Source organism: Cynoglossus semilaevis, chromosome 1 (assembly GCF_000523025.1).
Source record: "Cynoglossus semilaevis isolate Cse_v1.0 chromosome 1, Cse_v1.0, whole genome shotgun sequence".
In the NCBI taxonomy this organism is placed as follows: Eukaryota; Metazoa; Chordata; class Actinopteri; order Pleuronectiformes; family Cynoglossidae; genus Cynoglossus; species Cynoglossus semilaevis.
Genome location: NC_024307.1, coordinates 20,929,355 through 20,947,459, shown reverse-complemented (window position 1 = coordinate 20,947,459; position 18,105 = coordinate 20,929,355). Strand labels below are relative to the sequence as shown.

Sequence of the window (18,105 nt, the reverse complement as noted above, 5' to 3'; positions counted from 1 at the left end):
TAGAAGACAAACAAACAGGTGTCAGAGACTACTACAGATGTTCAGCTGGAACTAATGAAACACACTACCAAATGCCAGGAAAGACATGTTTAATCCTGACATTTAAATAATGTAATATTCAAAATTTTCCAAAGTCTCCAAGAAGCAGCGCTTTCTCTGAGGAAACTCTCACCATATTTCCTAACTAGTCATTTAACTACGCAGCACACAGTTGATGTGGAACCTCTGCTACCTTCATCACTGAGTCCATATGTGTTATTTTGCCAGTGAGTGAGAGTGAGACAGCAGAGACCAATGAGCTAAAAACTGCTGATTTTCTTTACATTAGTTATGGAGGGTGACATGCCGTCAATTTCCTGATAGAAGGAGTTGTGTAAGTTATTAAAGGCCTTTCTTACTATTTAGCTAACTAGTTTGTTACATTAAATTCTCTCTCTGATTATGTTCTGATATGGATCCTCAATGTTTCTTTTTTATGTCAATAAATCATTTTTAACAGTACTTTGTGTATTTTGTTGCTCACCTGGGCTCCAGGCATGGGTGCGAAGGGGTTGGTGGGTCTGAGAACAGGCTGGTTGTACATCATTGGCTGTGGAGCCATCAATGGTACCCCGCCCATCTGACCCATCTGGGGAGGAACCTGGGAAAAGGTGAAAAGTGTCAGGGAGGAAGAATATGAGGTCACTAGATTATTTAAACACCAAGAGCAGAAGTGACATAAGTAAAACTAAAACTAGTTCTGACTGTGAGGCCTTCTTTATATATTAGAGTAGTGTGTCAAACTACAAAATGATAGAAAATGTGAAGTCAAAAAATGGAAATCAACTTCTTTGAATTTTCATGAATACAAAATTGTCCAGATATATTCTGAACAGCCACAAGGTGGAGCCAACACCATTTGTTTTTTTCTTTCTGGTCTTCTCGCTTCTCCTGATATTTAGAACCGTTATTAAAGCACAAATATCAGAACCATCAGAAGGAAATCTAGACTATTTGTTGAAGACTTCCTCTTTTTTTAAACCACACACTCACCATTCCATACACAGGCACTTGCGGTGTAGTCATGGGGAAAGCCATGGGAGCTGGAGGCTGAAAAAGAAGGAAAGACCAGGGATCATGTTAAAGGAAGAGGAAATACCAATAGTGGAGTTGAATCAGCTGAGCAAGCCCGAACACAAATGCTGACCCCTCACACATACATGACTGCCACTACTCAGTCTTAAAAATACAGTGCATACATCAACTACAGTTCAAGTCCATGTCACTGCAGATATGGTTATTAGTTCTGTCGGGGTCAAGTCCCCACCCCAATGTTGAGCCATTAATGGACTGGTTCATAATTCAGGTGAGTTGGTAAGACGAAAGGTTATCAAACGGATGAAGTTAAATACTTAAATACGTTTGAAAAACCATGTTTGCACAGATGCTTTTTAAGGTGTGAGTGGTTTTGTTTTTCCACTGGCTGCTCAGCTGACATCACTGAGAGTGAGCTTCACCTCACTGTTAACGCTGACCTCCTACAAAGCCTCCACTTATAGACATCAATTGTTCAACATAATACAAACTTTACTGTCCCAGACTCAGACAGAAATCCCATCTGTCGCTGGTACAAGTGTCTCTAAGAGCACAGCAAATAAAACACTCTGTAGGTGCAGAGAGAACAGATTTGCTAGTGACAAAGTGAGAGCCCAGCAGGGGGCACAACGACACAGTGTGCTGCACAGCTACCTAGTGAGATCCCACTGGGAGCAATCAGTACCGACGCTTAAAGAGGTGCGACTCAATAGGACAGCGTTTAGGCCCTTGGTCGCCTCCTCTACCCTCTCCCTGTCTCTTCACAAATCAAATCTACCTCGCCTGAATGGGCCTGAAATTCAACGTGACGGACAATTTGCTTTCCGTTTACAACACACCGTGCATTTACCTCCCAGACAAATTCCTAATTTATGTACGTGAGCCATGTGTGCCACGTCCACGATGAAGTGAAGGTGGGAGATGTCTGCAAGTTGAAAACAAAAGAGGAGACGTGGACGAGACAAAGATGCAGGCTGCCAGCACAGCAGCTGTGTTTACGTGAACAGATGTCAGATGAGTTGTGTGACACTCAGTTTTTAGGCTTCCACTCAAACTTCACAGATGAGGCTGTGTTGCGTCTTCACTGCAGTATTATGTCAACATCACAAATACTCTACACACTTTTACTGCACTCAGACTATTTCCCTCTGGAGAAATCTCACCTGGAGAGAAACCAGGCCCCTGAAAACATCATTAAAAAACATCCGGCAAAAAAACAAAAAGAACTGACCCATCACCGTGAACAAAACAACAGCACTAATTTTCACACCGAGGTTGGAGAGTTTCAAGTGGTCACTAAAATTAAAAAGCATGCATTGGCAATAAATGCTAACAAATACACAAGGCAGTTTAAGCTAAAGCTTAAAGTTAGCCAGTAATTATTTAAAGCTATACCAAAAAAAAAAAGAAAATAGCAACAGGAACCCTACAAATAAAGGACCAAGCACAAACAAACACAGCCAGGGAAGAGTGTTGTGGAGGCTGTGGGGTCACCATGTGGATTTATTGGACAATGACTTTAATGTAATAGACACCAGTGTGTAATCTAAGGCCCTCTGTGCAGCTTTAATTAGATCGGACGTTTATGTTAATTTCATTTCTGACAGGAAGAGTCGTGCTCTGGTGAAAACCACTGCAGGTGAGGTGTGATTGTGATGCAGCACAGCACCTCCTCTGTCAGCGTGTCGGTCCATCTGTCTTTGACAGATCCACTGTTTAAACACTCTTCCTGGTTGGACTGTTCTATGGGAATAACACACAGATATTCTCCATCTCTGGTGTGTTCTTTTATCTTCATTATTTTAAATCCCCTTTACCGTGAATGGTGTAGTCATCTCAACTTGTGATGATTCACAGCTGAACTCTTGACTCTTCCTGTGCCTGCTTCTTTTAAAGGACACTTTCTGCTGTGTTTCCTTTCATGTCTTTCTCCGCAGAGTCTGAGGGCTGACCTTACCTGACCCACGTGAATAAATAAGTAAGCAAGGCTTTGCTGGATTTTCAGACTGCCGTTAACATATCAATATTGCGTCACAGTCAGAATGTGAGATATGGTGGTTAATTATGATGTGCGACACGCAACCGTTGCACATTTTCCTGACTGCAGTGTCTCGCACTAGGTCACAACCTACTTCCTGCCTCATTTAAAGACAGAAAACTGAGATCCCTTTAATTTTCTTTGTCAAACTGTTAGTTTTGGAAATCAAAAATTAAGATGCAGCGGTTAACTAAGTTTGATAATTTGAACAGGCTTCCACAGAGGTTTAGAGTAAATAGCTGAAGTTTATAAAATGTTCATTTTTGGGTGTTGATAAATATGACTGAATAAAGGATAACAGCTCAACATTCAATACAGACATACAACATTTATGACACGTCTAACCTAGAATTCTTTTTTTACTTTTATAGATTTTTTATTAGGATTAAGGAAAATGATTTTCCATTTTTGAATGGAATTTGGAAATAATTGCAAGGCCTGGAATTAACCCTAAAAAGTAATTTTAAAAAAAGATTCTTAAGCCACCATCATCCTGGCCTTTTAAAAATAACCTTTGCTGTAATTTCATCTAACTGTTTGTAATTGGGCAAAAAGACACACTGCCACTAGGTGGCTCCAAGTATGAAGTTCAGCTCTCCAAAGTACCAAACACTGATTGATCATGGCCTATCAAATAAACTTTCTTTAGTTTAATTTCTTTGATCATGGGTCTCAACTCTCTGACCCAGTTCATTTGAGTTTGAGATCAGTGCATTTTCTTTATTGATGTGTTTTTAATTATCACGCAGAATTAGATCTTTACAGTGATGGACTTCTTTGATTCTAAGGATTCCAGGTCAGGCACTAAAATCTGTCCGCTCTTTATTTCCACTCTCTGAAATTTGTCCATAACAGGATTTTAATTAAACCCAGGACAACTAGTGATGACGAACCTTTAGTCTTCTACGACCTGCAATAACATCTACAAGAAATCTTTTGCACCAAGTGTAATTAAATGATAAAACCAATGAAGTGAGGTTCACTGCCTGTGACTGAACTCTCATCTCTTCAGTCTTTACTACTTTTTTATATTAATTGCTGCTTTTGTTTCAATAATTAATGCTGTGCTTCTTTATGTGGAGCCAAATACCATCTTCAGCCTCATGGACAGTAAAGTTCAACCTGACATGAACCCACATGTGATCGCAAAGCTCTGTACGTTTTATATTGGATGTGGATTTCAACACCTTCACAAACATTCACACTATCTCTTAGCGTCTTCTGAGGTCAATCTGAGGTCAAATGCACTGCCACGGATACACTTGTTTCTATTAGTTCTAGGTCAAAACCTTCATTCAGGAGTAGTTCAATGTTAAGTGGGTTTGTTTCTTAACGACAAAGAAGCAGTGGAGGAGAACAAAGAGGAAGGACAGGAGCACATCACAAAGAGAAAGCAGTTTGTTAGCACATTCATTGATTAAACAGGGATAAGTACTTACATAACTAGCATAGAACATTCCATTCTGCAGCGGGACACAACAGGGAAAAAAGGACAAAAGACAGAGAAAGAAGGAATAAGGTGAGACAAAAGGACAGAGAGAAAAATGAAGAAAGAAGAAGGAAGATGATGGAAATGCACGTGACCAGACCAAGAAGGTGACAGTGAGTGATGAAAAAGACAAGAAAAAAAGGTAACAATATGAGGTTAATGGTGTGTAGATAAAGTAAAGATGACAGAGACAAAGGTCAGAAGAAAAAGAACGCGTCACAAGAGAAGAACAAAAAGGTTTAGAACAGCAGCGTTGGCAAAAAAAAAAAAAGGGAACAAAAAGGACAAGTGGACATGTCCCAGGCAACGTGGACAAGCCCAAAACAGGAAGAGCAACAGATGATGATGCAAAAAAGGAGAGAAAACAGGACACGATTGATGGGAAGAAGAGTGGATGACGGTGCAGAACGTGAGGTAGACGAGTGGGATAGGAAGAGAGTGATTAGACAGTGGGGTCAAGGTGAGAGATTGGAGGAGAGGAGAGAAGAGGAGAGGAGAGAAGGTGAGAGATTGGAGGAGAGGAGAGGAGAGAAGAGGAGAGGAGAGGAGAGAAGAGGAGAGGAGACGGAGAGAGGGAAAAGGGAAAGACAGGAAGTAAAGGGTTAGTGACAGTTTGTCCTCGTCAGCCAGAAACCCAAAGTCCAGAGTACAATCAGACACACACATACACAGTATGTGTATACATATACCCACACATACATAGAAATATAGATATACACATATATACATGCATGATAAATTTATAAAATTAGTCAACTAAAATAATTCAGCTACAATTAAAGAACCCTGTGATCTAATTGATAAAGACAACAACTTAATCCTAATTAACGGTCAAAATAAAGACTGCTTCTCATTCTCTCTTTGTGGAAGAAACTACATAAAGTTGATTTTATATATTTTATTTTATGGTCTGTATTGTCATTGTACCACGAGGATACAACAAAACTGAGCCTCTGCTTTTAACCCACCACCTTGTTTGTGTGTGTTTGTTCTCACCATGTGTTGTACAGGCATGGGCTGGGCAGCCACAGGTGTGGGGTTCCACTGTGTGGTTGACATGGTCTTGTTCTGCCAGTTCTGGCCGCCCGTCAGCTTCTTCTCTCCAGGCTGGTTCCAATGCATCTCTGGCCTTGGAGCAAAGATCAAAAACAAAAAAACATCAAGAAGCCATTTGCCATCAAGTTAGTTATTTATTCCTACTGAAGTGATCCTACCAGGATCTTTTTTTTTTTTTTTTCAGGCATGACTTACAAGGGCTTCACTGTGAAGACACTTACTTTTTGGCTGGGGTTCCACCAAACTGCAGATCTGAGGAAGAGAAGGAGACACAGAGGGGGGCATTAGTGAGTGTAGCTGAATAAGAGCTGAAGATGTGAAGACATCTGAAAATCACCATCTCTCTGAAATAATCTCAAAGTTGTTCGAATATCATGACAATTGTTTAGGTTAAAATTCCCAACTGAAGGGAAACAAACGAGGACTAGTCACTGTCACTGAATTTTGATAAGGTCCAGCATATCAATAAGAAAACAAAAAAACAGTTAGTGTGCTGATTTCAGACTGCCAAATAAAGTAGAAAAAAATATCTTTTAAGTTCAAATAAATAAAAAAATCTAATTTTAATTACATAATAACAATATGTATATTTCAATAAAGAGATGAAAGCTTGTTTTAAAGAAAAACCTTTTCAACCTAACCCAAACATTAAGGGATCATAGGTTAAATGGACCATACTGTGGCTGTAAATGTCTATTTTCCTGTGTCCTCAGTGCTGATTTGAGTGGGTATGTTTTGGCTAAAGTGCTGTGCTTTGTCCTTTTACTCACTAAAGGTTTTGAGTCTGCTTCTAAATGACAGTGTAATTTGCAGTCTATTCTCATCCACTTTTGTCTCTGATAACGCCATGTGAACGACCTTTCTTTCGTTTCTCTCTGCATCACAAGTCTGAGTGAAAGTCTCTTAAATGCAAGGATCTGACTGGCTGATGAAACATCATCTCCTCTTCAGCTGGGCACCATCAGCATCGGTTCCAGTTAGTCCATTAGTTCCTTCTGCTGCTCCAGTACCATGTTTGGCTGAATACTTCATAATCTGCAGATTCAATTCTGCAGTGCGGCCTTTTCTTTTTGGTCACATTTCATTTGTGTTCTTCATGGAAGTCTTTACAGTTAAGTGAGGTAGTTCATCAGCGGTGCAGTGTTCATTTCTCATGTCCTCTTGTGGTCATACATGATATGGCATATATTTTTAATGTAGACATTTTTCAGAATACGTGGCGGGACCTAAACGTGATCTAAATAAAAAAATATGTCACTTATGGTGCTAACTGCAAATTCCACTATTGCACTGCAATCAACCTGTTTTATGTGCACATAGATTTAATAAAGTCAATTAAATGAGTGACTCACTAATAAACCTGGCAAACACTGTTAGAAAATAATTAAAGACAGATGTTTGCAAAACGCATGTGTAAAGCGACACTCACTGCCCACTAGGTTGGCCAGAGAGGAGTCGAGGTCGTTGGCTAGCAGCTTTCCTCCATGGTGAATGGCCATTTGAGGAGGAGGAGGTGCAGTGTGTGTGGGAACTGTGGGCTTTAACAAGTCTCCCAGAGCATCAAAACCTGAAGCAGAAAGCAAATAATAAAAACAATGAATAGGAGCAGGTTTGCGCAACAGACTGACTCAGAGGTTAGTGTCCTTAGAAAAAGTTAAAAAGAAAAAAGAAATACCAGGAAAACATTGTTATCTGAACACAGAGCTAAATCAGAAAGTCAGGTAAAAAAAACTATTTTTTACTGCCTGGTTTACACAAAGTGGGGTTGCACATCATTGTTGATATGCAACACGAAAAAGATTTTCACATTTTTTGTTATACAATTAAAATCGTCAAGTAAAGGAGAGGCATAGAACCCAAAGGACACCATCCTCATCGTGAAACAGAAAATGCCCAGAGATGCTCCAATACATCAGGACCTACAATCTGACCAACCCTGACTCAAAGAAAAACCTAATTACTTCATACAGATGAGGGTCAAAATGTCTGGATAAAAAGATACCTATCAAAACTTCAAAAAGGAATGGCCTGACTTACAGTAAAACATAGAGCCAACAGCTGCAGTCATAATGAGAGCAAAAACATTTCTTTGCTCATTTCTTTCTGTGTGTAAAGTACAATTACATGCATTTGTTTCATCAAGGACTTCACCTCAAAGACGGTTCATCTGTTTGTTGCATGGATTTAGTGAAGCTCAAGGCTAAACGACTGAAGGTGATTCGATTATTTGTAACAAGCACTCGCTTTAAAAAAACAAATCAGACCTGGTTGGTATAGTTCAGTGCAGTATAAATCAGACGTGTTCCGTCCACAGTGAAACAGCAGCCTGGTTCCATCAGCAGCTCTAATCCCTGACTCAGTGACCTGCAGCACTTGTTTAAGATGATTGATTTATCTGCTCCATGCTGTCATGTACACACTCCTACAGGAAACATTGATGGGTTTACAGCGTGTGTGTGTGTGTGTGTGTTGTTTGTGTTAAGCACCCCTGTTAACTTTTTAAAGTCAGCACTTATTCAGCTAATGGCTCACCATTACTGGCAGAAATATTGAGGGGTGGTGGGGTGTGTGTGTATACATGTGTGTCAGTGTAGACTATATTAAACAGTAATATTACAATAAATCAAAGCCATTAGAATATATTAAAGACAGGGTAGGCAACTTATGTCTCCTATTATCACCTAATATTTCTATTATACTATCATATTAGTATCACCTCATATTTTTTATTGTGATCTAATGTACCGCAAATATTAAAGTGAAACCACATTCTGCTAAAATGTACTTTCAAATGTCAATCCAACTAAATTATGTTTTGTTTCCATCAGTTGACCATTTTTCAAAAGCATTTTTCTCATTTACCACAAAAATGTTTTAATCTTGCATCACTCATAAACTAAAAATTGATTAGAAATAAAGCCATTGTATGTAGCAGAGACTTTTATGAATTCTTTTGAATTTCATCTTAATTTTCTATGTAATAAAATCTGAAAATATTTTGAATGGAGCACGCCTAGTGAACTCAGTTAATCAATAACAATGAATTAACCTTAATTAATAACCTGGAAATGGATGCAGATTAAAAGGTAAACACAGAAGAAGAAGAGCAGAAGGAAATCCAACAAGGTGATGAAAACTTCAGGAAACAAAATAGTGTTAATGTGAGCATGTCCAGATAAAACAAGAGAGAGTCTGGTGGTGGGAAAAAGGAAGCAGGAATAATATTTAGTTAGGAAGTGGTGTGTTGGTCTGACAGTGGTGCTGACACAAGAGATTCAGGGAAAAAAAAACACTTTTCCTGCTAGCTTAGCAGATGAGAGGGAAAAATAAGAAGGAGGAGGGAAGACGAGGGAGGGAGAAAAGTTTGAGAAAAAATGAAGAAAACAGAGAACAGAGGAAGAAAAAGAAGAGGAAGAGTTTTGCTCAACATTCTTTAAATTCTCCTGACCCTAATTTCTCTCCCACTGTCGGTGTTTCCATTATTACTGTGACGGAGATAAAACACTCTGGAAACATGGGTAATTTTTTTTCCTTTTTTTTTGTTCCCTAAAGCAGTTTGTCAGTGAAGTCCAGTGAATTAAATTGAACCAGGGGAGCAGCAGAGGAGAGGAAAGAGAGATAAAGGAGTTTTGGGGCTGACTGTGTGTGTGTGTGTGTGTGTAGGAGAAATATACAGCAACACGAGGCACTGAAGGCAAGAAAACAGATGAAGGGAGTCGTTGGGAGAAGTAGTTGGAGGTGATGAAGCGAAGGCAGTGATGGATGTAATATAAGTGCGTGGATAATGCGCCCCCTGTTAGTTTAGGTGTTTCCTGCGATGGATTTGACACTCGATTGAGTTTGGAGATCAAAGGGAAGGAAGTTAATCCATGTCATGGGCTCCAGTCCAACTGCAGTGCGGAGGCAGGAGGAAACATGTTGCCTCCAAGTGTTAGAGAAGTTGAACAACTTGGCTTTATGATTGGATGTTTGCAGAGGCTGAAGATGTAACAAGCATTGTACAGTACAAGGTGGTGACGGCAGCACAGAAGTCCATAGAGAAAATCAGCAATTTTAGCTGAAGGGGACACAGGCGCTGCTGGTCTCCTGCTGCCTCATTTGGTGAGGTTGTTTCCCTGAGGTAAATCCAAACAAAATATTTCAAATACAGATGTTATGAAATGATACATTACAACTTGGAAAAAAAGGAGGCAGACGAGTGCTCAAGTCTCAAGTGTAGTGTGAAAAAAACCCTCTTTTTTGTGTATTGCATTTGTAAGGAAAAGTGCAAAGTGACACAAAGCTCAGTATCCTGTTAAATGCTACTACAAATCAACAACATATTTTGCGGTCGTTTGGTGCCTTGTCTGTTTGTTGTTTTTCAGGATGAGGGGGCAGGGGGTGAGAAAAGACTAGGTGCATTCTAAAAATATCAAAAACATGACGCTCCTATACTGGCATTTAATAGTGATGGATCAAAGTGATAAAGTCAACTGAGAACTCAATTCAAGAAGGTCATTAAGATTAATCAACATCAGAAATGACAGCACTGACATCGCTAGTTCCCAGTGTGGAGCTGCAGCCAAAACCCAAAGACTTTAATACATTTCTTTGCAGAAATCAACTAAAAATAAACACAAAATAAAGCCATAGCCAAACTGTCTGGTTTAAATGTCTATGAAGATTCTCATCGTCATCCAGGTCATGGTCAAGGTTGAAAAGTTCTGTTAGAAACGTCTTTTAGAAAATTCACGTCCAGTTGCCTAACAGAACAGAAAACTTGCACACCTAGAGTATATATTTGCTGTACTCCCCACCACCAGTTAGAACTGAAGAAGAAGCCTCTTGGATGAGAGGTGAAACGAAAGAAAAGAAAACTAGCGTCACCCCATTTTGGACTCTCACATTTACCTTAAGTACTCAGAAGTACAAGAGCTCAAACTCACCCAATACAGACAATGTACTTATTCATTTACTACTGGTGTTGGTTCACAGTGGTGGAAACACACAGGACTCAGCTGACCTGCTGACCTCACTACAAACATCAAATAAATACTTGCTATATCAATACTCAATACTCCTGCTAAAACCTGATACACACTATATGTTTTCCTTAAAAATTGGTAACAACATATAGTAAAGACATTTTCTAAGTTGCACAGGAGTTTTATTTAAAAGATATAAATTGCAGATATAAATTAAAAGTCCTAAGTGGTACCAAACAGTTAAATGGATTAAATTACAAGTAAACACTGCGATTTTCTTCCATGCACAAACATGTATTAGGTAAATGACTGTTGGAATGAATATAAATAAATATATACATATATATAGTATATACAGTATATACGGTTTCTATTAACTTGAGGAACTTGACATCCCTATTTTTGAAGTATTGTCCAATTCCTCACCTAATATAAAAAAAACTGATAGACTCAATACATCACCCAGTCCTACTACAACAGGTAGGTACAACGAGTGACTTCACACATAACAGTCACAATATAATACATAAAGTACTTACTACTGCCAAAAGGCCCAACGATATACGGACAACTGAATAATAAAAACATATGAACGTACACACAAGCAACTTCAAAACCTTGAAACCCATTGGCAACAAACCCAATATTACAACACCTGATCTGAAAACCAGCTGAGAACCTAAATACTGCAATATGTCTGTGACAGCAAATGCATTTGCTCAGATAAACTGCAAAGTGACCAGTCAGCAATCTTCCAGTGGAAATTACATTCCTGAGTCTGCAGGAAGTAATTGCAGGGGCTGTCAGAGGAGACAAGAGAAAACAGAGAAGTGCCCTTTGAGGAGAAAAATATGTTGAACGCCAAGCTCATTATCCCTTAGCAGTCAGATGATAAATATCCACTGGAATAAAATAAATGAACAAATGACGCCACTACCGGAAGATAACACTGGAATTATTGATTAATGGTCATACAGGTGAAGGTGTGAATATCCTAATGCCAAATTCAATAAAGCCCAGTCATTAATGCACAGCTTTGTATTCTCCTACCAACTAAGTGCAATGATAAAGATTACTGAACACTCCTCAGTTTTAAACTTCTATCTGGATAGAATTGTTTTGCGTAGTCGCCCCCGACTATTGAAGATGCACCTGCTCTACTCAAATGGCTTCACTTCTACAAGGGCTGTATCTACGTAGGCCTGCGCGATCGAGTGTAATAATCGCCAAGGCCATCAGAGCAGCAATAGTTCATTGCAGTTTTGTGAATGTGAATCCATATGAAAAGTCCTCTAAATAATACACTGAAATTACAGAGGCTATAGCTCACATTTGGCAGAATAAATAACCAAATTCCTACTTAACTTAACTTATTAAAACGTACTCATTTATTGAATACTGTCATTGCTCGTATCATGCATACCTAGCGATAAACATTTCTTATTAACAGTCAATGTGTGCTTCCCCAAAACAAGTATAAATGTAACAAAAACGCTTTTTAAAGTAAGCAAAGAATCATCCTAAACTTAGAAAATACCAGAGCTTGAATACAGAAAATGGAGCCAATCTAGAGAAATTATTAGAAAATAAACAAGGGAGAACTGTAAGGTGGAGGAGGTGGGGGAGAACAGATGGAAAGGAGTTGCCTGGGTGATTCTTGCCTTGTGAAGTGTGATGAGGAAACGATGAGGCAAGACAAGAGCGAGGGATACCAAGACAAATAAAGGAGGAGAAGACGAGGAGGAGGAGGAGGAGGAGACGTGAGGTCTGAGGATCAACAGTAAAATAAAACAAGCAGAAACAGACAGATGGGATGGAGGGAAAAGGAGAAGTGATGGGCAAACAGACACACACGGTTACAAACACCTACACAAGTAGTCACATGCACATAGGACACACACACACACAGGCAGGGATTTGGTGTGACATTTTGAGTGAGGCTCTGCCAGTGGACCAGATGGTGGACTGCAGCAAATTCAAGCTCTATTTATAGGACAAAGACGGTCAGGCTAAAACCAGAACCAGGACCAGACTGCACACCGGAGCCTCCAACTGTTCCTGGTAAACAGAACACTGTACAATTTTAAAGATACTTTACTGTACAGGGGCTCCCTAACTAACAGGACCCCTGAAGAATCACAGTTGTAGTCCACCTTTTTATGTTTCAGCTACTTTCTGCCTACAGGTATAATGTTTTTATTTTACTCCCAGGCCATGATACAGTCTAATTATGCTGGTGCTTCACTTCTGGGAGTCCTGCACTGGATTATATCATAGGAGTAAAAGCGAATTCTACTCTGTTTCTGTAAAAGCTGGGTGACCGGGTGATAAATTACTGAAGGCTTTCCTCAGATAGTTGAGATGATGGATCTTTAGGCTGAGATGATGGATCAGACGCCATTATAAATGTAATACATTCCACAGTTGCCTGTAAATTTCAGATGATCTCTTTCACTTGCTCACTGCACTTTAAAATTAGACACCCGCAGGACTTTCTCAAGACCCACACGGGATGAGAGGAAGAGCGATTGATTGCGTCAGCTGCCAGGGAGGTTAAGTGAAAGAAAGGTAATGAGGGGGGCAGCAAGCCAATGTCTCAGACCCACAACACTTAGGAGCCATCAGTCGAAATCTGTCTCTGCAACCATTACAGACAGGAAGCCGCAACAAGACACAAACATTGTCTTTTTCTTCTTCTTTTGCTCATTTAATGATTAAAAGTTCTAGGAGAACTTGACTTTTCCTTCATTTTAAACTTTTTGCTTTTTAAAAACTTGATTCTCCCCAAAGTAAAAAATGAAACAAAAACAAAAACAGCCTGAGTTGAAAGTAGATAAAGAGAAAAAACAAATTAAGGTTGAATTGATGTTCGGATTTTGTAGTGTAAAAAGTATGAAGGAGGATTTACATTTTTTTTTCTTGGTTTAACTGAACAGGATAAGACTGCATTCAAATGAACACTTACAGCTGAGTGGTTACTGATCCAAGGATCAATCACTGAAATAGGTTTAAAGCTTAAAGTCACATTACATTAAAATTTCAGATAATTTAATCCACATCATCAAGAGTTTAATCTGTTGACTTAAATTTGACTTCCATTGACTCTGCAAATGCATAAGTATCTTTAATATTTAGGTTCATTTAATTGATTATGTCCATTGAAGCAGCTGCTACGTGAAAGCTATAAGGCCTCAAAAGCACACAGCCGAGAAAAGCAAAGTGTATAGAATATAAGAAACTTTTCATTAGAGTTAGTAATAAAGCGCTCGAGCTGCCAGCAGGAAAGATAAAAAGTTTTAGTTTTTTTTTTTTTTATCCTGTCCGGACAGTCGGACAGAGGTCGTTTTACCAGCTGCAGGTTGTAGACCGTTGTTACTGGGCGAGGCCTTATTTCCAAACACAGCATCGAAATCTACAGTCATGGCCGGTGTAGTCTGCTGCAGAGGCTGGTTCTCCAGTCCTGAGGGATGTAGTTACATCAGGTGAGTGACATTTTCATCACAGGTGGGCAATGTTGACATTCAAGTACTACAAAAAAGGAAATATCTGCTTAAGGGCCTTTAAAAAAAAAAGTCTTTAAGAGAGGTGAGAGGTGAAACGTTTCAAGAAACGTTTAAAGAAACCGAAACAGTCCAGTTGTCTTCTACTTGACTGCTTTAAATCAAATGACTTGGATGAACTAGAACCTAAACACTTGTGAGTGTTTGTGAGAACTAAAAAACACATTAAAAATGGGCCATTATGGCTAATTTTTGGATTCTCTTAAACATTTTGTCTAAGTGCACTGGTGCTTTTTTGGTATTTTGGGCTAACTTTTAGTTATACGTAGGGATTTAATGATTTATTGATTTCATAGGCGTGATGATCCGTATACTTTTTTTTTTTAATTAATCGCAATGCATCGTTAGGAGTAGACAGTGTCATCTCAAAAAGTCAGTGGTCATACCCAGAGACTACACAGTCCAGTACAGTAGGTGGCAGTACGCTTGTGAGTGACCCGCTATTAAACCACTACACCACGTCATTAGGTTAGCTGTGTGACATTCAAGTGTTCAAACAGCACATAGGAAGACATGGTGGCAGTAAGCAGTAACATTGACATAGAATATGGTCAGAGCAATTGTAAATCAGTCGAGTAGCGACATTTTGGATTCTCAGTTTACATGTTACACGTGGACGTTACCACAGGGTGGGATAGCAACCCAAGTATGAGTGAGTGCTGTCTCACACTGTAACTGGCTGTGACCCCTGCTCTACTAAGCCCAGAAGTTTGACTAGGGACCCTGAAGTCAACACACTGGACAACTCAGTTGTCCGTGATGACGAAGACATGAAACTTCTCAAACCTCTAATTAAAGTCAGCACTGTGCCTCCTCCGACGTTGTAACAATTTTTTTAGAAGGTTGCCAGAACCACCTGTTCTCTGCGTTGATGGACTTCCTACTTCACAAATAAGCATTCGTGCAAATAATGAATAAAATCCAACAGTGTCTCTCATTGTGGCCCTAAATCCCATTCTTTTTGTTATCCTTGTTCAGTGTCAAGAGGACACAAAGTGTTTACAGTCTTTCTTTAAAGAAAGAAACTCTTTTCAGTTAATATTTTCATTTGATGTTCAATATACTGACAGCTAGCAAAATCAATAGACTTTTTTACTTTTAATAAGAGGAGATAAATGGTGACGTGCAGTGCTTCTGTAAAGAAATGTGCATTTTCTTATATTCTTTTGCTTCAGATAACCACTTCAGCTATGAGGTACTCAAAATAACTTCAGTTGGTAAAGTTAATTTGCCCAGTTCTTACAGTTGTATTTTGTTTCAAATACATTGTGATAAAATCATATTGTGAACAAAAAAAATTTTGTGATTCGTATTGTGAGTTAGTTATATCGTTACCACCCTAGTCAGTCAATAAACAGTATAAAAGAAAAAATATTTGTCCCATTGATACAAATATTAGACAGCCTAGAATTAAAAAAAAATACTCAATCATTCATCTTAAAATTACATTAATGGCTTCAACTGCAAATACCTTGTCCTTATTCCTCTAAATACTTTCAAAAAGCTTCTCTGCACAGAGTGAACAATCTGCACTGTTGCACAGAGCCTGATGGTGTGTGTTCTTGTGCAGAACAACTGCTGGTTCGGCATTTTCCTCTAACTTTGGTCGAACCAAAGCTTACAGAGCATGTATTCTTTGGAGTGCAATCAGTGGAAACGCCCTGTGTGTAGGAGCCGACAGCCATGCAAATACAAATGTTAGATTGTGTTTTTTGTAGGGCCTATATGCTGGCTTTGAAGTGGTGAGGATCCACCACCTCCCACTAAACTAATCCCTTCAGATTTAGAACGAGAACATGATGTTCTCCAGTGCATCGCCATTGTTGCTGCTTCCTTTGTAATTCAGGAATGATGCAGGCTGCTGGGAATGTCACGATTTACACGAGGAAACACAATGATGGTCCTTTTGTTGTTTTTGTTTTTTTCATCTTGTCATCATCTCCATCCCTGTAGGGAATTAGGCCAGGAAGCCTCAGAGAGGTGCAGTGTTTGTGGGAATCACCGAAGAGGAGATACACAACTCAGTGCACCACCATGGCTATGAATAAATATGTCATCACTACAGCTAAGATTTCAGAAAAACATGACAGCTACAGATAATCAAGAAGCAACGATTTTTATGAAGCAAAAAATGTTCCCCTTCTGTAGTAACTAAAAGTGAAACTAAAGTAAACTTTACCAGCACCTCTGTCTCTCTGCAGCTGTGGACATTTACAGAAGGACACGCACGGTGTGTTATTTATGGAGAAGAACAGAGGAGATTTATCCCACAGGTCCCAATGTCATAACAGGTTGATATCTGAAGCTTAACACCAGTCGGACCAACCTCTTTATAAAAGACTTCTGTTAAATCCTCCATTGTCTGTAATACTTTGCGCTGACAGAAAGTTTTTTGATTCAAGATAAGGTGATTGAGGGCTGAACGCGACTTCACTCCTCTAGTTAGAGGTCACACGGCACGGAAAGTTATCATGTGATGCTAAAGTTTAATTATGTGTGTGTATTTGTCAGGCTGCTCAGCATTTCTGTGGCCACTGTTCTCACTCAGACAAGCAAAAAGAAAAAAAAAGGAAAAAAAGAGCAAAAGGAGGTTAAATCTAAGCAGAAATTTCCTTTGGTTTGCTGCTCAGTGTAAAAAGATTTATATGTTGAAAATGCAAGGCTTCAGAGCAAAAAGAGACAAAACAGCAAAAGGTTTGAAGAAAAAAAATGTGGAAAGGAATACAAAATAGACAAAATGGGTCCTAAGGACAAAAGCCCAAAAGAAAACAAAAGCAGCAAAAAAAGGGAAAAAAAAACAAAAAACAAAAGGGACTGCAGGGAAAAATAAAAAGAAGAGGTTGGCTTACATTTTCCTATTGCAGAACAGTTAAAGAGAAGCAGCTTATTTAACATAAACCAAAATGTCAAAAGTATCTTTAGATCCAGAAATATTGTGAATATTATGGTTTTTTTATGTTTCAAGAGTTCCACTCCAGTGGTTATGTAAGATAGTGACATAACTATGTTCACTTTGATTGTAACAGTTTTGTTCATTTTTGTACATTTACAACATAAATGTAGCCACATCACTTGTTCGAGGATTGTGGGTGGTTGGACGTTTTCATTAAGAGACAAATGACTGTTGTGACAGGCTGATGCTGAGACAGGCGAGTGATTGGCCAGAGGGAATAATCCAGAAATAAATTCACTTGTCATGTGCTTGATTTATTTGCATACTTGCATCAGAGTCAGTGCCTTCATATATAAATGGAAATGTGTGTGTGTGTGTGTGTGTGTGTGTGTGTGTGTGTGTGTGTGAGACGGTAGCCGTACCTCCCCAGGCACTGTTGGCGGTGGAGATGGAAGGAGAGCTCTGCACAGCAGGTATGAAGGCCGGCTGAAGATCAAACAGGTCACTATTCAGATTGGGAACACTGAGGAGCAGAGGAAGCAAGAGGGAGGAAGGAGGGGAGGATGGAAGAAATTGAAGGCAGAGAGAGTGGAAGTGGAAGAGGAAGAGGAGACACCATGGAGTAGTGGGGGAGAGAAGGGTCGAGCAAAAAGAGCAAAAACAGAAAGATTTAGAAAGACGGCCAGGGATTGGGCATAAATATTTTATCAACTGCACATAAAGAGCTAAAGACACTGCTAAAAATGTTCATTTGTCACAGATTAAGATGAATGTCCTTCCTCTGAAGGGCTGTAAAGTTGCAACGAAGCAGTAAAACAGTTAACGAGCAGTAAATTCAGAGTGACTTACAGCAACGGCATAAGAAGCAACAGCTTCACTGTAACTACAGTCGCAACTGGAGCAACTTGGAAATTCGAGCATCTAACTCAGCCGCAGGGGTGTATTGGCAAGAATCTGGTGATACAATATAACGCGATATACTGCGATATACTGCGATACAATACGCACATCGATATATTAACTGTAGGGAA

The 18,105-nt window shown here is 39.3% G+C and overlaps 1 protein-coding gene across 8 annotated transcripts in view; it reads right to left on the bottom strand.

The window, feature by feature from the left end:
• LOC103384989 (phosphatidylinositol-binding clathrin assembly protein) overlaps nucleotides 1-18,105 on the bottom strand; it is a 68,950-nt gene that overhangs the window by 4,927 nt on the left and 45,918 nt on the right. For 3 of the 8 annotated variants that reach the window (XM_017034843.2, XM_025060390.1, XM_025060380.1), the window contains 7 exons: nucleotides 17,497-17,597; nucleotides 13,971-14,081; nucleotides 7,087-7,224; nucleotides 5,879-5,909; nucleotides 5,598-5,730; nucleotides 1,033-1,089; nucleotides 524-640 (listed from right to left, as the gene is read on the bottom strand). In XM_017034843.2, the coding sequence (XP_016890332.1) occupies nucleotides 524-640; nucleotides 1,033-1,089; nucleotides 5,598-5,730; nucleotides 5,879-5,909; nucleotides 7,087-7,224; nucleotides 13,971-14,081; nucleotides 17,497-17,597 (688 nt within the window). The remainder of the gene's footprint in view (nucleotides 1-523; nucleotides 641-1,032; nucleotides 1,090-5,597; nucleotides 5,731-5,878; nucleotides 5,910-7,086; nucleotides 7,225-13,970; nucleotides 14,082-17,496; nucleotides 17,598-18,105) is intronic. The other 5 variants (XM_025060383.1, XM_025060384.1, XM_025060394.1 and 2 more) reach the window with 3 other exon arrangements.